The 20,686-nt window shown below is 46.5% G+C and overlaps 1 protein-coding gene, 1 long non-coding RNA gene and 2 other non-coding genes across 4 annotated transcripts; 1 reads left to right on the plus strand and 3 right to left on the minus strand.

The window, feature by feature from the left end:
• Positions 1-399: 399 nt before the first annotated feature.
• Positions 400-471, minus strand: TRNAE-CUC (transfer RNA glutamic acid (anticodon CUC)). Its single transcript has one exon. It is a non-coding gene; the product is annotated as a tRNA-Glu (tRNA).
• A 266-nt stretch (positions 472-737) lies between these two features.
• TRNAE-CUC (transfer RNA glutamic acid (anticodon CUC)) lies at positions 738-809 on the minus strand. The gene has a single exon. It is a non-coding gene; the product is annotated as a tRNA-Glu (tRNA).
• Positions 810-8,367: 7,558 nt separating this feature from the next.
• Positions 8,368-10,980, plus strand: LOC142817294 (uncharacterized). The gene is made up of 3 exons (XR_012895154.1): positions 8,368-8,458; positions 9,215-9,343; positions 10,882-10,980. It is a non-coding gene; the product is annotated as an uncharacterized LOC142817294 (long non-coding RNA).
• An 8,526-nt stretch (positions 10,981-19,506) lies between these two features.
• Positions 19,507-20,582, minus strand: LOC119174416 (ADP-ribosylation factor-like protein 6). Its single transcript, XM_037425308.2, has one exon. The coding sequence runs from the start codon at positions 20,499-20,501 to the stop codon at positions 19,923-19,925; it is 579 nt and encodes a 192-aa protein (XP_037281205.1). The 5' UTR covers positions 20,502-20,582; the 3' UTR covers positions 19,507-19,922.
• Positions 20,583-20,686: the final 104 nt, after the last annotated feature.

Genomic DNA, 20,686 nt, shown 5'->3' on the forward strand with positions numbered 1-20,686 from the left:
GAAGAGGTACGTCTGTTTTTAAAGAAAAAAATTGTTCCAACACCGGGATCGAACGCGGGTCTCCTGGGTTCTAACCAATAAACCATCCTAACCAATAAACCATACCGGAGTTGGTGGTGGTAGAGTTTTAAAAATATTTTGAAAAGAATTCTATTACAACTAATAGTTTCGATGTAATGTTTCTTATGTAGGTATCAACGGCCTTCTCTAAGTGTTCAGCGCTACAGGTCCAAGAGCTATTTTGATTTGCTGCAGATATTGCTGCGCGCGAGTGTACACCATAATAAATGTTACACCATAACGTCGCGCATCTAAATAGTTCACGTAGGATTTTTAAAAAAGTTGAAGTGAAACGTTTGCTTTTGCTTCATTGTTCATTAGTAAGGATAAAAAAAATTGTTCCGACACCGGGAATCGAACCCGGGCCTCCTGGGTGAGAGCCAGGTATCCTAACCACTAGACCATGCCGGAGATGGCGGTGGTGGTGTTTTAAAAACATTTTGAAAATAAATTTATAACATAACAAAATAGCTTCGATGTAATGTATTTCATGTAGGTATCTACGGCCTCTTCAAATTTAGTGTGATTTTTTGAGCCCTTGTTTTCGGGTCTAAGAGCTACTTTGATTTGGTGCAGAGATTGCTTCCCGCGAATGTACACCGTAATGTCACGCAAATTCACGTCGGATTTCAGAAATGTTGAAGTGGGACGTATTGTTTACAAAGGAAAAAGAAATGTTCCGACACCGGGAATTGAACCCGGGCCTCCTGGGTGAGAGCCAGGTATCCTAACCACTAGACCATGCCGGAGATGGAGGTGGTGGTGTTTTAAAAACATTTTGAAAAAAATTCTATTGCATAACAAAATAGTTTTGATGTAATGTTTTTGATGTAGGTGTCAGCGGCCTTTTCTAATTTTAGTGTTATTCTTTGAACCCTTGTTCACGGGTCTAAGAGCTATTTTGATTCGGTGCAAAGATTGCTGCGCGTGAGTGTACACCATAATGTATCTGAATAGTTCATGTTTGTTTTTAAAAATGTTGAAGTGGAACGTCTGTCTGTTAAAAAGGAATAAAAATTGCTCCGTCACCGGGCCTCCTTGTGAGAGTCAGGTATCCTAAAGCTCTAGTATAGGTCTAGCCACCCTAACTAGACGATGCCGCACACGGAGTACAGTGTACTCTATTCTAGTACACTGTACACGGAGGAAGGAAAAGTAGGAGAGGGCATGTCCAGCCGGCGCGGGGCGTGAAAAGTGTGGCGAAAACGAAAATGACATCATGGCGGCCATATTCACTAGGCACAATGGCGGCGTTGCTATGGTTACGTGTTGCGTATAGTGAACTATGCCGCACCTTCCTCCGTGATGCCGCATGATGCCGGAGATGGTGAACGTTACTAGACTATATAGTCTAGTAACGTTGGGAGATGGTGGAGTGTTGATTTAAAAATATTTTGAACAAAATTCTATTACATAACAAAATAGTTTTGATGTAATGTTTGTTTCATGTAGGTATGGATAGTTTCTAAGTTTATGGCGCTATTTTTTGAAGCCTTGTTTACAAGTCTACGAGCTTTTTTGATGCGCTGCAGAGATTTTTGCGCGCGAGTGTGGCGCCAAATTTGAATGGGCGTGATTGCTTTTAGGTCAGCGTTGTGGAGTTGCCACTTCAGAATGGTAAAGATTTCACTATCATTTCACATTTTCGTGACCCCGGAATGGAATGGGGGCAAAACTTGGAGGAATGGAATGGGGATGTAATTAAGCACATTTTGCCCGGAATGTAAAGGAAATGGAATTACGTCTTTTTTTTTTTTTCGGAATATAGAGCACGTTTTCGTCTACGTGCTGTTTTTTTTTTTTTTCACACTTAGAAGATTAGTAATTCAAAGCCTCGAATGTAATAATAAAGCAACATTTTTTTTAAATAGCTTGGCTGATTAAAATAACGGTACATCTGTAATCATCGCGCCTATTACAACTATGTCCTTATATCGACTGTGTTCTTCCGAAGTTTGTCTATTCTTCGCGTGACCGCGGTTGAGAGGAGGTACGACAGTCAACGTTACTAAAATTTCTAGTAACGTTGACGACAGCAGCATCCCCCCCCCCCCCCTCCTTTTACGCCTCGTGACTTTTCCCACAGCGGCACCCCAGCCACCTACTGTCTCCCCACCTTCATTTCTTTGCGCTATGTCGCCGTCGGCAACTCGGATGCATGTTCGGGAAAAAAAGTGCTTCTCTAAACTGTGAGTGAGTGACTGAGAATTTGATTTTGGTCCAAAAGTGGCCAAGACTGGACGGGACCGGAGGCCCCGCCAGCTCAGCCAGGCGGCTCCACCCAGGATGGTGCCGGGAGGTGGAGTCTCTCGGTGATGTCCCGGGCCCCCCTGGATGGCCAGGAGTTGGTTGTCGAGTTCCGAGCTGCGCATGGCAACCTCCCAGGAGGTTTGGTCTGGGTAGTTCTGACGACGCGTTAAAGGGGCACAACCAGAACACGTGTTCAAAATTATAGTGCCCGTGGTTGATTGATTGATTTGTGGGGTTTAACGTCCCAAAATCACTATATGATTATGAGAGACGCCGTAGTAAAGGGCTCTGGAAATTTCGGCCACCTGGGGTTCTTTAACGTGCACCCAAATCTGAGTACACGGGCCTACAACATTTCCGCCTCCATCGGAAATGCAGCCGCCGAAGCCGGGATTTGAACCCGCGACCTGCGGGTCAGCAGCCGAGTACCTTAGCCACTAGACCACCGTGGCGGGGCTATAGTGCCCGTGGTGACAGTGTGTACAGTGGGGTGAGAAATCCGGGATCGTGTAGGCTATGATGCGTAGTAACGCTGGCACGATGCTTTTGTTCACTGCAAGCTTTTGTATACGATCTTTCGCGCTCTCTCACCTCATACCCCTCTCTCTCTTTTTTTTTTTTTTTGCTATACTGTCTCTTCTGTCTAGACGCATGGGCGCCTTCGCCCGGAACTCTGTCGGTGAAGGTCTGCAGGTCAGCGCAGCATGCAGTAATGTACACGATGAACTGCATGCGCTCACCCTCTGTGCGGACAGAGAGGGAGAGAATGGACTTTTGAAAGCGTTGGTTCGGGAAACTGCCCGACGCAGGAAAGCCCACGTAACCGCGGCTATATCGGGCGCGCTGGCTCCCCGAGTCCCGACGCGATGATTCGCGCCAAAAAGCCACGTTCGCTCTGTTCCAGCGTGGAGAAACGGCCGGGCGGTCCCGCCACCTGTAGGCGGCTAGAGAAGCACTATACCACGCAGGCCCTGGCGTCGTGTGGTTCACGCTTGAGCAGCTCATGCTTGTGAAGCGCAACACATTTTTTGGCCAGACGGCCATTCTTTCGTCTCATTTTTTTTTTTTAGAACCAAGCGTTCACAAAGCCGCCATTCCCAATTCAGGTTTGAAAAACGAAACGGCGAAGCGCCCATTTAGCTCAACACGTCGTGGCGAAATTTCGATGAATGAAACCAAAAGAAAGCTTTTTTCTTTTCACATTGTACTGGCTTGCAGCATTTATTGCAGTACTTGAAGACCACGAGAATGCTTAAGCACTTTTTATCACGTATGCCTGGTGACCAAAGAGAGAGAGGGGGGGGGGGGGGAGTTAGAAAAAGGGGATAACAATTTAGAGCACAGGGTACTCTACTATGGGAGAGCTTAAAGCCGTCCCGAGGATATCACAACCAAAGAACTAGTGACCACCGGACGTGTTTGGAAGACCAGGTGTCCCGGGGGTGAAGCCCGGGAGATCAGTCGTTTCTGAATCTCGAGCTGAGCGCTGGTAATCCCGCACTCCCGCTGCTCCGGGGTAGGATAGTTTCATTATTATCGTTATTTATTTTATCTTTCTTTTTTGCAACTTCGATCGGTTCCTACGACCATGTGTTGCGGAATGGGCGCTTTCATTGCAATTTCAATCCGGAGAATTAAGAGTTTACGCAGTTTCATTCTTTTTATTTCCTCTTAATGAAAAAATAAACTTATCCCGATCTCACTTCGGGAATGGCCAGGCAGTTCAGTTCCATTCCTGTAATTGCTCAATGTAGGAAATGCATCTTGATAGCTTTTCGAACTAAGAATGAACACCCGCATAGAGCTGGTGTCCCGAGATGCATTAAGAACTGCAAAAGTTCGCGAAACACGTTACCAAGGCCTATAGATATAGTAGCTTGGTATCATATCTCGTGCAGTCAAACCGTCCTTCTAATTCCCATAGGAGTATAGTTCTCGTGCTACGCTACATATAGTATTTGCATGGTGAGCATGTTTGAACGAATGTGATGTTTTAATAATGTTTAAGCTTAAGTGCTGTAATACTTAAATTACGACATAGCGTATATTTATGCGGACAAAAGTAGTGTTCAAGAAGACTAAGCTTTTTTGTCACGTGTATAGAGCGGTCGTGAACATGGAGAAAACTAAGATTTACTAAAATTTCGTCAACGGGGTACGAAACCCTCTAGGTCTGTTGGTATCAGTTGAAAAAGTGCACGACCGCTCGGGTACCTTGTGCCTTTGCATCGAGTAGGGAACACTGAGCCGCACTGCTCGTCAGCACTCACGCCTTTCAAGGGTGCCTCGCAAGCATGGGTGAGGTGATGAGAACTTTCTGTGCTCGTCCGCGTACGCAGCTGTGTGATGTCTTCCTTGTCACAAAGGTTATTTACGTGTGTCAGGTGCTAAACTGCTCGTGAGATAAAGATAAGTGCCACTTTCGTGGGAGGGAGGGGGGTGTATCAATGGGAACCAACGTGAACGGATAATTTGGTTCTCCCTTCTGCATCTGTTGGGATAATGCATTTGATTGTACACTAACTTATGCCTCAGATTGTCTTTTACAAATTGGCAGATCGTCACACCACTTTGAATCACGCCAACCCTTGGCTTTGGCTAACTAAAGGTGGACCTATAGAATGCGTTGTGGTTTTCGACTTCGATAGAACTTGCGGACGAGAGACAAAGAGAATGCGAAGCACAAGCACTTCTGTGTCGCATTATTTTTGTATCTCGTCCCTGAAGTATGCGCTACCTAACAGTTCGATGAAGTACAATCTATCCGAAACAAGCACATTGATTGATTGATTGAAATAACTTTATTGTGCCTCACAAATTTGTGTGGCCTGAAAGAAAAGTGTCATCAACATGAACGGGTCAGATATTGGGCAAATCGCATTACTTCCACTAAAAAGGAAGAGAACAACAGTTAGAAAAATGGCTACGAAGCGATGGTACACTGTAACGGAAGCGAGCCTATAAGACCTCGAGTACGTACAACAAGCGGATACTATAGGAAACGGCAAAAACAGCGATGGCTGTGAGAGGACCATGGAAGCGACTCAGTGGAAGACCTGCGCCAATGACGATGTGCCCGTGTCGTGTATGTGACTGTCTGCGGTTTATTGCAAGCCTATCTGCGCTGAAAATCACCGTATAAACCACATAGTATCACATCACTAAAGCCTAAAAATCACCATATAGAAGCAACCAGATTAATCTTCAATGATCGCCCAGATGCTTGCATGGATCTATGCTTTGACTGAAGCTCAGTGCAAGCTTCGCCCGTCCCCCATTTTTTTTTTCTCTAGAGTGTAGTAGAAATTGTCTTACCATTAAATTAAATTTGAAGTGTAGTCTTCAAGTAACACACTATCTGTCTAAGCGCATTTTACGTAACGCCGCTTCACTTAACTGCTCGTGCAGGAGAAGCATGTACAGAAGACGAAGATGAAATAGAGTAGGAAGCAATCTATTCTTTTTATTCTATTCTTAATTATCATTATCTATACTTCTTCTGTCTTAATTAATCAAATTTTGAACTCTAATTTCATAATTTCTTTTACAATCTAACTCTTTCTTGGCATATTCTCCAGTGTGGGTATGAGCCACCATTTCTAGAAGCTACTCTGCTCGACGCTTTTAGGCTGCCCTTGTAATTCCAACGGCAGCGATTCTATGGACTTCTTCACTCCACTCGGCCTCGATGTAAGTCTATGCGCGCTTTCTGCAACTATATATGTTATTGCCGTCTGTATCTTTGTACGCTCGAAGCTCGATTCCTGTGTTCTGCCACTAAAACTTCTGTGCCCCCTATATAAGACAGTGTTTATACGTCAGGGTTATCGTATACTATCTAGCGCAATCATGAACAATCTTGCGCACGCATCCGGAGCAATGCTTCTGCAATGCGCAGCTCACGCCTATGAGCAGCAATGCTCATAGGCGTGAGCAGCGCCTCCTTTTTTTAAAATAGAGGAGGCGCTGACCGGGGGAAGGGGGGGGGCGGCGATGGTGGGGGGTGCACAAGTGTTGCTGGGCGGCACTAATGTTTCTATGAGTTTTTACACTAAAGAATCTGTGACTTTACGGATGAACCATTCTTTCATTTTTGTGGAAGTCCACACAGCGTTAAACTGCACTTACGTGAGCTCAGCCACGCGTTTTTTTTTTCTTTTTCAAACAATTCATTTTTAAATGGTGACACTGACCTGACTGCCTACTCCACGATAACCTCCTAGGAAGTCAAAATTAAGTTGTCTTTTTTTATATACACTGAGCATTGCGATTGTATTTGCACGAGTTCAGATGTGGTATGCCACGAAATCGTGACTTTTAAGGACCGGCCCACACTTTTCGATGCAAATTTGTTCAGATACGAAAACTATCGTAACATCTCACCTGTCGCGCATGCTCACATGAGCATTCTGCCTACACGTTCTTGCGCGTCTTTGATTGCCTGCACAGTTTGAAGTTTATCATATTGTTCAACTTGCAGCAAGAAGAGCAAGAGTCCGATGAAGGTACGTGGACTGATCAGGATTGTTTTACTGTCATGCGAACCCTGAGGTGTATTCATGTACACGCCTTGCTCGAGTTTTGTGCACAACCAACTCTGACATTACTACTTTAGTATACGAAATTTTCTAAACAAGCACCGCATTTTGACGCATGCACGAAAGTGGGGAAGGGGGGCGGGTGCAAGGGAGGCGCTTTCCTGCTCACCTATGCGCGCAATACATCGACATAATAGAGAGAAGAGCGATGCGACAAACCTTCGCTTTATAGTGCCGTAGTGATGCATGGCCGTACCTAGGAATGTTTTTCGTGAGTGCTTTTATGTAAAACGGCCAACTTTGGCAACTAGTGGTTGATGTGAAGGCGTGTAAATTGTATCACCTGAAAAGTTAACGCATTAAAAATTTTAGGGGAGTGTCACAACCTTTTTAACACCCCTCAGTAGTTACGACCCTGTAGTGACGTGATTACGGAATCATGATTTTTTTAATCACTCATCTTGACATCGCTGTTGGTTGTGTTAAAATTTCACGAGGAATCTAACGCTTTAGATTTATTAATCGACACCGTGCCACGTTTTACAAAAAAAAAAAAAAAAAGATTTTGCATTTGTTAAGCGTGCTTCTCCACAATAAGAGACTTTGTGCAAGAAAGCCAACTTAACCTTTCTCCCACGTCTCCATAATTTATATGCGAACTTGGAAAGCATCTCGTTTTATCCATCACTGTTGTGAAGGCGACGCATGAATATTGAAAGAAGTCCAAGCTTTTAGGCATTTGAGCAGGTGAAGTCGACTTCTGGCCTCTCTGCAAGCACAGTTCAGGCATAGAAGAAAATGTAGCCACGTGGCAAATACCCGTCATGGCGGTCTAAGCCAACGTTTAAGCACTGCGGCGTTGCGCCACTGACCAAGAAGTCGCAGTTTCCGGTTGCTTTGCATACCAGAGCGCAGTTTTATGGCGGTCTAAATGCACAAACACTCGTGTACTTGTATTGATGTCCACATTAACGAACTCATAAGTTTCAAGACCAAGCGAGAGCATCATAATCATGCAAAACCCCGATAACCTAGTAAATTAATCCGAACGTTCTGTCAATTTATAAGTTTTATTTTTGAAGCTAAGAGCGTATTGGCATGTCGAACACAATATATGTTAGCGAAACGTTCGTGTTGTCCGCCTACATTTTCCTGCGCGTGCGTAATTGGGCACAACACCAGCATAACGACGATAAACGAAGGACGTCGTAGGTCGGGGCCCTGAAAGTTCTGATCATCTGGTGTTCTTCAACGCGCACTTAAATCAAAGTACACAGGTCTATAGCATTTAGTCTCCATGAAATGCGGCCGTCGGGGCTGGGATTCGATTCCGCGACCTTCGGCTCAGCATTCAAGCACTGTGACCACGATATTAACAGTGGCGGGTGACTGGGTACGTGTGTGTGTACCATCTTGTATCAACTGAGGAAATGGAGCGCAGTGCACGACCAGTGCTACCACGCCTGGATTGACGCTGTTTTACGCTGTCGCACCAGAGGCCCGCCGCCACCGTCGGGAGCAACGCTCACGAGTCCGGCGTCTGCTCAAGCAGAGCCCCGCCAAAGTCGAAGAGGTGGAACCAACGCAGGCAGACGCAAGCCCTCGTCGGCGTAAGTACCGAACTCTCTCCTTGAAGGGAAACCTCTACGGGGCCCCTAAGCCACCCAGAGGTCGGATTCAGGACGCGCTGGAGCAGCTACGCGCAAGTCTGCGACGAAAGCGTATATCATCGAAATGGTGCTGTAATAGCGGAGTCAGAACAAGCACACGGGGGAGGGGAGCAGGGTGGCGGCCGTTCGTCCTAAAGTCACCCTAAGAGGGGGGGGGGGGGCAGTCTACGTCATACAATGATAATAGAAACGACGGGGGAGGCGCTGCGATAAACCTTCGCCCTGCCCCCCCCCCCCCCCCGAATGGGAACGCTACGCTGCGCACGCACAATTATGAGCGGAGTTACGCGCCTTTATGATGATCCGAAAACGCTTTTCGTTCGTGTCGCTCAAATTTTCTTCGCTACGCTCCGTTCATTGGTTCGCCTCTCCTCCCTACTGAGCAGTGCTCTTCCTCGCCGATAAAAATAGGAAGACTTGCTGGCAAGGTTGTTGCTGACAAGATTAGTTGCACGTGGTGACGTCACGGCCAATGCTGGAGATATCGAAATGCTCGAAGAAGAGTTGGGGGATTGATTGTCTCTTGCAATCTGTGGCGCGTCCGCTGCTTGTAGCGCTACCGCGTTTGGCGCAGCTGGTCACGACGGCATTCTGGACGTGTGCATTCTGGACGTGTGCATTCTGGACGGCATTCTGGACCTACAGGGTTCCCTGCGCGCCAGTGTTCAAACATGTTATTTTTTTTTTCTTTTTCAGAAAGTTGTAGCGCAACGCCGGCGAGTGGCCGCCGGCCTTCCGTCGCGCCCGGAACAGTGGATGAGGCCCTGGCGCCGCGTGTGCCCTCCGACACCTCTGAAAGCTCTGACCGCAACGCACCGTCGTTAGGTCAGTACATAGTGCATACATACGTGTGTGCAGCCACCCATTTTTTAAACAGGTTCGCGCGAGCATCGACCGACTAATTTATAAGCGCCGCATAACGGAGCACAGCAGCGGAATGAAAGAGAATACGTGCGTGCCCGGAATGAACAGTCCTGGGCAGCTGTCTTCTAGCCACGCGGTTCCGGGAACCGGACGCCGGGACGCCAGGAAAAGGCGCTTACAAACTCGGCGGTCAATGCTCGCGCGTTCAGATTTAAAATATGGTCAACGGTGCATAGGCATGCACAAAGTTGATCATTAGTGGTAAACTATACTAGAAGTCAACAGGTTAAGAAGTGGTCAAGCCCGAAAGAAAACGGCTTTTCAGTGGATGCAAAAAGTCACAAAGACGCGATGAGGTACGTGCTTGTCGCAAAGGCCTATCGTTGGTCCCCGCGGCTTTTCGGTGGAAGTTAACAGTTTTTGGACTGCAATATTGGGGCCCTTGCATAGGCGTGCGCATGCGGAACACCCCCGCTCCCCTATATATTCACCTAAAAAGCGGGGGGGGGGGGGGGGGGGGGCAGAGTTAGCCCTATACATTGAGAGAGGGGGACATTGCGCAGAACTTCAAAAGAATGAACAAGTTACATGCATTCTGGCCCCCCGGGGACTAACCCAATTGTCGTGGGTGCCCCCCGGCCCCCTCCTCTGAAAAAAATCCTGGCAGCACCCCTTGTGCCCCGGTGTAATCATTTAGACGCACGGGTTATCTCGTGTTTAGAGAGGAAAGTGTGACGTCATAGACATCAGCTTCATGAAGTCACCTGCAATTCTTTTAGTCGAGGCACAGCTATATACCGCATTCGCTCACTTGGTCAGAAAGGCCCTGAAAAAAAAAGAGCTTTTTTTTTCTTTTAGGGGGGGGGGGGTCATGTAAGAAGCCATATACAACCAGGAACGTCTTCCATATACAACCAGGTCAGTGAACGCTACCAATCACTGGTCGAGGCTCCGAGAGCACGCGGGTCAAACAGTATAGCGCCGCAGCCGGCATGCATGAAATTAACGAGTAATTCTCAGTCAGTTAAAAATTGCTCCTTCTCCTCGCTACAAATTATGTATGTACCCAAAATGATGTGCATACAGCCAAGTCTGCGGCCGTTCACTGACTTGAGCATTGTGAGCTGCATAGTTACCGTGGCCGCCGCGTAATGCCGCCACGTTCTTGTGCACGCGCATGAAGATGCATCCCTGACGAAGGGACGAAGCTTCTCGCCTCCTTGCCATCCCTTCACCTGCGTATAGCTTTGAGCGCACTTGCTGGTACGAAATGAGTGAAAAAGGGAGTTAAGTGTGCCTCAAACCCCTGTAAATTGTTCGTGGCATATGAATCATGAAACGTTATGCACTAATGGCGATTTTCTTTTTAAAAAGCTCCGTGCTATAATACGTCGCTGCTGCCAAACTTTGGTAATGAGAGCTGCAAGATTAAGTTTTTTTCTTTTACTTTGATTCTTACATTATGCTTTAACAGATCACTCATCAAGCTCGTGTCGCAGGCAAGTCTTCCAATGGTTTCAAGGCGTCGACGCATTCGGCCACCAGCGCAGGCACAGCCGAGGCAACACCCGCTGCCCATCCATCGCCTACAACTAAGAAACGAGGTAGGCAGCTATAGGCTTGTACCTTTGCCTAACTGCCCAGCGGTTTGCAGGGGAACAATAGAGTAGCCGGCGGAGGTCTAAATCTGCCTCCGGAAATTTTCAACTTTGCATGTGTATATTATACTCGCACACATGGAAACGCAAACACCGAAACATCATGGGGAGGTGATTTTTTTTTTTAAGTGAAAAAGAAGAGAAAAGTGAGACCCGTAACTGTCTCTCAGGGGGAGGACACCTCAACAGTAGCTCACGAGGGATGGGTGTAGAGAAGGGATTAAAAGGATAGGATTAAAAAGTAAAGGCATAGAGATAGAGGAAGGAGAGAGCGAGGCACAGGAGCAGCGAACGACGGAAGTAAGGAGAAGACGGGAAAGATAGACACGGTTGCAGGAGTCTGAGGGCGGGCCCCACTGGCGAGAGCTCTTGTCGGCGTCAGGAGATAGCGTAGGGAAAGTCCTGTATAGGCCAGAGCTACGCTGTCGTCGAATATCGGCGTCAGGAGATGGCGTAGGGCCAGTCCAGTAGGCCAGAGCTACGCTGTCGTTGAAGATCACGAGGGCACATCGGTTAGCACGGAATCCAGCGAGTGAGTGCCCCCACACAGACTTATCTATTTAGCTACGGTATAGCTGCAATGGGACGTATAGACGGGGCTAGGGCTCGAATCCAAACGAATCGTTCGCACTGAGGGAGGCACCGAAAGCAAAACCATCCGCCGCGGTGAAGCAGGGGTTGTGGTGTTCCGCTGCTCGCCCGAAGGTTGCCGATTCAATACCGGGCCATCGCATTTCGATGGAGGCGTAATCATAGAGGCCCGTGTCAACTGTGCGATGTCAGTGCGAGTTACCGGATGGTCGAAATTTCCAGAGTCCTCCACTACGGCATTTGTCATAATAATATCGTCATTGTCATAAGTTTGCGCAGGTATACTCCATTAAAAAAAGGAGCCCCCCCCCATACCCCCCCCCCCCCCCCACACACACACCCTAAATGCGACTTTTTGGGGGGAGTTGTAGCCGACTGCACCTGTTCAGCCGCGCACTCTCCTTCGCATGCAGGGTCTCTTGTGGAGCGCCTGTCGAGCGCCATCATGAGCAAAGTGAAGCGCGATGATCGGGCGTCTGCCGAGGACTCGAGCCGAGTCGGGACTTCTTTGGACGCCGACCTTCGCGAAGGGAACGAAGCTTTGCGAGGTAAAAACAGTTTGAGGTGTGCTAATTGACCCGTACCGAAACGGACTTCGATATCTCGTTGACTACTGCTTTACTGTAAAAAAAAAAAAAGAATCCGTGGAATTGACTAGTAAAGTCTACGTAATCTTGAAAAATGCGTGTTAGTTTATTTGAACATAAACGAATTTGCCCTATGTATATACGAAATAACATGTCCCTTTTTTTGATGTATGAGTCTCCGTGTTTGATGGGCCACTTGCAAATCTTAAAAGTTGGCTTCCCACTCTAATTAATGTTCTAATTATCTTCTAATCAATGTTGTGGCTTCGCTTTTAAATTATTTTCCAACCAAATAGCCCTTGTTACCTGGCAACCTATTTAGACAAATTTCTATGGTGGAGAGTAATGTACACGGCCAAACACAGTTTGAGGTTTTGCAACACTATCTACGTAATATTGATGACAGGACGAATGCGTTTTTTGCCAGTGTCACCAAAGAAACAGTCATCAATTTACTGTCTTCATCATTACATTCATGAAGGCCGATTTATGATTATTGTTCAATATTTCTATCACTTATCGAAAAGTTATAGACAGAGTGCCACCTTGAATGCCTTAGTTACTTCTGTATACTTCAACTCAGACCTACAAAATATTTTGCTGCTTTGTACGAGCTTGTTTCAGTTTACGTGATTACGGCACTTCGATCGATTAAAGGTGATCGCAACGTGCCTCTGTTAAGGCTTCTGGATATTTTTTTGAACTAAATCGTTGCAGAATTCTTGGGATGTTTCGAAAGTGATTACATACCATATTCTATATGGCCGCAATAAAACTCGAAAACTATTCCAAAAACCATCTGCACGAATACGCGTTCGATTCGGTTCTGAAAACCACTACTCGCAAACATCTGCCTATTGTAATTACCGACGAGTATTAATATGTTAGTAAACTTTGCTGTATGCAAATTCACGTCTTCACTAGTCAAGTGCGCCACCAGAACAGAGGCCACGCAGACGGAGCCATGCGACACCAACATGACTCCTCTAGCCCGCACTAGCGAGGCGGATCGCCATGACATGGCTACGCCAGCGAATACGTCGACGAGTAACGTATGTATCCCGAAGAAAAGCTACAAAGCGCACTAATACCCTCTTGACAATGTTCACGAAACCCGGATATACGGCAACCCAGATAAACCGAAACCTAATTGCGACCGGATCAATTGGGTTGTCTCGCTAAAACTTGAAATTCAGCAAGATGTTTCATAGCCAATGGGAAATTCTGAGCGCGCCGGAAACAAGACAGTCAGGACCCGTCTTTCTCGTTAATGTCTCGTTTCTGTGCTCAAAGTTTTCGATTATTGTGCTGTATTTCGATAGCGCGGCACTGAGCTCTCGCCACCTTCTATGGTTCATAGCCTTCCGAAGGTTCTTTTAAAAAAAGCAATCTTATCGACTACAAAAAGAGTGGCCGCCGTGCAGCCGTTCGCACTAACCGTGAAAGTACATCCGCCCACTCCCCTTTGTAAATGACGCCTCTTCATGGGAGTACTCCTAGTACAATTTACACCCTTCTGGGGTGTTACGTCGAGAGTAAATTCCAGAGTGCCCTGCAGGAAAAGCTTCAGTCGAAGACTGTTGCAGTTTTATTTTGACCTGGTACGCACCTCAATACCTGTCGTGAGTTCCGCTCCTCCTAGACACCCAAGAGGAGGTTTGCCGCATACATTGACCTAATAAGGAGGGGAGGGGTGCTGTGGCAAGCTCCCCTCCCCCTTTCCCGTGAAGGGGTAGCCTGCCTATGCTTATTGTGGGATTGATCGCCCCCTCCCCCCGTTTTAGTTCAAAACACAAAGAGTTGAGTTATTTGACGTAATCATGTGGGAGGTAGTGGCCAGATACTGCACCAGGGTGGCCAATCCTTCTCTGGTGAGGGAGTGCGTTCTCGGCGGTGTTTGCCGGTGAGGCCGCACCCCAGGCCTCTTAATGCAGTTCCATCAACACGTGGATTTTTTTTTTTTTTTAATCCGGTTGGGAACTGCGCGGTACCGGGATTTGAACCACGGACCTCTTGCATGCGAGGCGGATGCTCTAACCACTACGCCATCGCCGCAGTACTCAACAATTGACCACATTCATACTATCAATCAGGTAATAGAGAAATGCTCAGAGTATAACCAACCACTATACATAGCCTTCATAGATTACGAGAAGGCGTTTGATTCAGTAGAAATATCAGCCGTCATGCAAACACTGCGGAATCAGGGCGTAGATGAAGTATATATAAACATTCTGGAAGAAATCTACAGGGGATCAACTGCTACCATAGTGCTTCATAGAGAAAGCAACAGAATACCAATCAAGAAGGGTGTAAGGCAGGGGGACACAATTTCCCCAATGCTGTTTACCGCGTGCTTACAGGAGGTTTTCAGAAGCCTAGAATGGGAACAGTTAGGGATAAGAGTCAATGGAGAATACCTTAGTAACCTGCGCTTCGCCGATGACATTGCATTGCTGAGTAACTCAGGGGACGAATTGCAACTCATGATTAGGGAGTTAGACAAGGAGAGCAGAAAAGTGGGTCTTAAAATTAATCTGCAGAAAACGAAAGTAATGAACAACAACCTCGGCAAAGAGCAGCGCTTCGAGATAGGTAATAGTGCACTTGAAGTTGTAAAAGACTATGTCTACTTAGGGCAGGTAATAACCGCAGAGCCGAACCACGAGATTGAAGTAACTAGAAGAATAAGAATCGGGTGGAGCACATTCGGCAAGCACTCTCAAATTATGACAGGTAGATTGCCACTATCCCTCAAGAGGAAGGTATATAACAGCTGTATCTTGCCGGTACTTAGCTACGGAGCAGAAACCTGGAGACTTACAAAGAGGGTTCAGCTTAAATTGAGGACGACGCAGCGAGCAATGGAAAGAAAAATGGTAGGTGTAACCTTAAGAGACAAGAAGAGAGCAGAGTGGATTAGGGAACAAACGGGGGTTAAGGATATCATAGCTGAAATCAAGAAGAAGAAATGGACATGGGCAGGGCATGTAGCGCGTAGACAGGATAACCGCTGGTCATTAAGGGTAACTGACTGGATTCCCAGAGAAGGGAAGCGGGTTAGGGGGAGACAGAAGGTTAGGTGGGCAGATGAGATTAAGAAGTTTGCGGGTATAAATTGGAAGCAGCAAGCACAGGACCGGGTTAACTGGCGGAACATGGGAGAGGCCTTTGTCCTGCAGTGGACGTAGTCAGGCTGATGATGATGATGATGATGACAAAGAGTTAGGGGGGAGGTTAGCAAACTCCTGTTGCATCGCAGAAGGGAAGGAGGAGGAGGAACGCTCGTGTGGGTTGGGGAGCAAGTGCATGGCGAGCTTGAGAGGAACAACAGCCCCTTTTGCACACCCCCACCGATGCCCATGGGGGCAGCCGCCACTCCTGCCCCCTCGTGTGCACGCATATATATATATATATATATATATATATATATATATATATATATATATATATATATATATATATATATAGTTACCGCAGCAGTTTTCAGTACCCTTTCCTTGTACGCAGCACTCCCGGGCCTGCCAGATTTTTTTTTTGGTTCAACCATACTTTATGAATGCTTTCGTGCGGTCGTTTGCATGTGTGCGTGCGTGCGTGTGTGTGTGTGTGTGTGTAACTACACCCCCTTGGCCATGGTCATGCCCGTCACAGGCAAATGTATTGCACATGTCAACATGACATACGCATTCACAGCACAGTGCGGAATCTATTGAATAACTCTCTACTCTAACACGGTTGTGTTTGGATATTTCACGGCAGCCGGCAGGAAACCGCTATAAGTCGTCAGGAGAGCCAAGCAGTCAATCAATTATATGCCAACCTAAGTTGTGCACCACTATAACTATATCGCGCGAGAAAAATCTTATACGATGTTCTTCTCCATATTGCAGGTGCCAGCCGTTGAAACTGGACTCGCACCGCACTGAAGACATCGGCACATTTCTTTTTTCATTGAATCCGCGCCTTTGCATTTAGTTTCAGTAGTTTTCAAGGGGCGTGTGCGATAGGTTCAAGCACAGCCACAATGCGATGTTTGAAGTTTGCACCTGACCAGCTATAGGTCGGGCTTCGCTTCCTTTCTTTATTAATATTTCTAATCGTAATGCGATGTATTGCTAAATAGCTAAAAAAAAAAAGCTACTTATGTGGAACTACGAGTTATACGTCCGTGCACCTTGGACTCACCAGAATTCCTTTGCATTGAATTCCAATCCAATAACTACGAATAAAAAAAAAAAAAAGCCGCAGATAGCACAATTTTACTTCGCGAGATGGATGGCTCGAAAAAGTTTGCGCACAAGGTTCGAATGCGTGATTGACTAATGCATATTTTCCTTGTGAACATTTGAGGCAAATTAGTTCATGTATACAGGCCGATGTGGACAGTTTGAAATAAATTAGGCAAATCGCTTTGTAACGTACGTCCATATGAAATAAACTGTGAGAATGGGATGGTGCCATGTGGGATCAACATTTTGTTTTCATGTCGTTTGTAGCTATCAAATCGGTAACAGAAATCCGAATTTAATTTTCTCAGCTTAGTAATCCGGGTGATCCTGATTGGTGCCTTCTTTTAGGTTACCTCGCGTTAACCATCTCCGTGTAATATTTGTTGATCACAAAGGAAGTAGCGCAATATTTACACAGAGAGGAGAGCGGAAAAAAAGGTGCCTAATGAGCAGGAAAAAAAAAAAAATAGCACCGCGTGTGTGAAAAGCGGTTGGCGCCGGAAAACGACAGTGAGTACGTTTAGAATAAGGAATACAGATGGCAGCAACATTTTCTGACACCCGAAGGCGTTTGTGGCATTGCTGCAGCTGCGCATGTGAGTTAGGCGTTTGTGGCCTAAGCATTGCTGCAGCTGCGCATGTGAGTTATAATCCCCTTCTTTTGTTATGTATTATTTCTATATTTAGCTGCTGTAGCTGGCTGTGGTCTGTGTGGTGGTGTTGCAATAAACTATCACAAGCGTGCGCAGGGCTTCCCTACAATGGGAACAAAGATCGTCACAGCGCCCCCTCCCCCCTCATGTCAATGTATGGGGTAAACACTGCGCCCCACCACAATCTTAGGTGACCCGGCGGAAGGGCGCCTATTTGCCCCCCCCCCCCCTCCTCCGCCATGTGCGCACGCATATGATGATCATCGTGGCGGCACGAGCTTTCTTGCTCTTCATATTTCCTAACACGTACCTGCGCTTGGAGCACGCTCTCCCACTCTGCCGATTTCACGACAGAGAACGTGTACCGAGAGAGAGAGGGAGGAGATGAAAATAAAGAGATAGAAAAAGAAGCGAAAGACAGACACAGAAAGGATCGAAGGATATAAACGGACACAGAAAGAATGAAGAGAAAGGGTAGGGGAGCGTCGACGTAAGATCACGTAACACTATAGTCACGTTACATGCCCCCGCGTTCCCACCGAAAGCTCGCAACGTAGTCACGTGACGTAAAATGGCGTGACACTGCAGCCACGTATAGGATGACACGTTTCCCGCCAAACCGACGTCGTTGAAGTCGAGGATTGCACGCGGGCCTGGGAAGGCAGCTGCTCCCCCGGGAGTCCGTGCTCCCCTGTTGCCTCCAGTCAGCTTCTTTCGATGCCGTCTCACTCCGACGTTGGTCCGCTCTTCGTAGGGCGGAACTGCCCCAATCTATAATGCCATCGCTTAAGGTCGCCGCGCCGTCGTTTATGCTGCAGTAGCTTGGCGTAACGCGGGCAGAACCACATTGTAGAGCACAGCCATTTGAGTGCGATCTCTCGCCAAAGAGTAGCCTTCTTACCGTTCTACTTCAAGCGCCTCGATGCTGATGTTAACATGGGCAGAACCATATCGATCACTTCAGCACGTGATCTTAAAGTCTTTTTCCACTTGTTCTTTTCGAGAATCTTGACGATGATATAAATAAATATAAATAGAGATAAAAAACACAGAAGAGACTTAAAAAGAGACAAAGAAAGAGAGGAGGATAAAAGCGAAAACCCGAAGAGCAAAAAAAAAAAAAAAGGCTGTCGAGTTCCGCACTCGCTTCTTCAGGTTTGGCTTTCTTGAGTGCAAGCGCCTGCAGAAAACCACAGGTAGGTATGCACTAGAAAAACTGGCCAAGCCCCACTAAGGAGTACAGCTGAAGCCAGCGCTGAATGAAAACCGTGGTGATGTGGAGCATGTAAAACGCGTGGGAAAGACAGAAATAAAGCGTCACAAAAAAAAAAAAACAATAGAGGTAAACAACTGGAATAAAAACATAAAAAAGAGAGAAAGAAAGAGAATGAGAAAGAAAAAGATAGAAACAGACACGAAAAAATAAAAAAACATACAGAGAGCAAGAAGAAAAAAAAAAGCGATGACACTGCGCATCATATTGTTCGCCACCAGGGGGCCTCCATGTGCCCACGCCAGAGGCGGCGCGCAACGTGAACGCGGCGCCGCACGAACGTGTGGTTGTCTCGAAGACACGCATCGCAATAACGTACGTACATTGTCTTAGTTCGCAATGGCGGATGATTCGTTATAAGCAGTAGGCGAAGTAGTACGATTAAGTATTTCGTCAGTAAGCTCTTTACGATTAAAGGTAGTGCTTTCGCAGTAAGCGAACGTTCGTTCTAGGCGAGGCATGCATGTTGGACGATTGCAAAACCATTTGTTTTGCAAAAAGGGTTTTGCTGTATATAAAGTAATTATTTCGTGCGAAACATTGAGTCAAAGGTGAACATTTGGCAAAAGTATGCCTGGTGTTGGGATAGGAATGAGGCAATTAGAAAATTCCAACCAAAACTTATCAGAAACACGACGTTTTGAAGCCAGACCGGCTTCCTTCAGGGGTGAGAAATTCAGAGATGTGTGGCACTTATATACGCATGCTCGCCTTGCGTGAGAGGTTCTCCACGACCTGTCGCAAACCCTGGAAGTAGAGAGACGGCAACGTCCTGGTGGAACGGTGAGCAGAACGCTTTAACTTAAGCTAATTCGCGCAATATTGGAGGAACGCCGCATTACATGGACTCCTAGCTTTGACGTCTTCAAAGATATATATGTCCATTTTTTCAGTATCAATTCAATCATTTTCAATAATATAGGTAGGAAAGCAGGAAATGCATAGCAAATAACACGTCTCTATCCACCGTTTTGGAAAGTGATCGATATGTTCACGTGTGTGCTTAGTCTGAGGGCGGCACACTAATTAAGAATGTGCCCCAATCCCCTTCCGGAAATTTTGCCCTACGCCCTTGCGTGTATGGTTCATTATAATTGACCCGCACTGCATGACCACACAACAGGGCAGTGTACGGAAGCAAACGTCATTTATATAGCTCTGAAAAACATTTAACATTTCACATTAACAATAGTCACAATGAAACCATTGCACACATGTGTTAATTGTTTCACCTAAAAAGTGTTGCTCGAAATCTGCATGGCGTATACAAAGAAATTCGGCTTTTGTTCGGGACATATCATAGGTGCATTCAAAGGAGACAAAAATAAATTTACATGGCATTTATGTATATTGCACACCTAACACCACATGAGATAAATAACACATGTTGATTATGATTCACTTCCTTAACAGCAACCTTGTCCATAAAGACAAAAGATAACACTCCATATCAGCACATTTGAATAGAGCGAGTAATGATTCGCTATTGTGAGTAAATTAATTCTGCGGCATATATAAAATTAAAATATTTATATTTTTCTTCCGGCTACCTTTTTTTCTGTAGAAGAGCCTGTATTTGTTCACTGAGCCACTCTAGGCCTTCTTGCAAACCTTCACCAGTCAGTGCATTGCTCGCACAAATGTGCCACGGCTTCGTTTTCAGCACATCCAATCCCAGCGCCTGGCTTACTTTCACACTAGACAAAGCTTCCTTGAGGTCCATTTTGTTGGCGAAAAACAAAATCGGCACCGGACGATCCTTGAAATCCTTGTGCTGTAGCATCATGTCCAGTTCATCCTTGGCTACTACCATCCTGAGTGCGTCCGTACTGTCCACGACGAATATTATTCCATCCGTGTCTTTGTAGTAGTGCTCCCAGAGATTGCGGTACCTTCCCTGGCCGGACATGTCAAAAGCCGTGAGCGCCAAATTCTTCATCTTGAAGGAGTCCACGTTGAAGCCCACCGTAGGCACAATGTCCATCGCTTTCTGGTCGTCGGGCTTGAAATGATTTAAAATAGTGCTCTTACCACTGTTGTCCAAGCCGACCACCAAAACACTGGCGTGCTTCTTCTTCAAGCCGAGAAAACTGACGAGCTTGTCGAAGAAGCCCATATTTCGCATGCACTCCGTCTTGTGACGAGGGTTTTATTTCGCCCGGAGCCGTCGCAATACGGTGACCTGTGGCCTCTATCGAAAAAAAAAAAAAAAAATGTGGGAAAAAACTCGCCGGCGTGGCACAGCCGTTTGTGTACAAACAAACATTCAGTTGCTACGCGACGACGCCTTCCCATGATGCTTCATAAAAG

Source organism: Rhipicephalus microplus, chromosome 5, assembly GCF_043290135.1.
Source record: "Rhipicephalus microplus isolate Deutch F79 chromosome 5, USDA_Rmic, whole genome shotgun sequence".
NCBI lineage: Eukaryota > Metazoa > Arthropoda > Arachnida > Ixodida > Ixodidae > Rhipicephalus > Rhipicephalus microplus.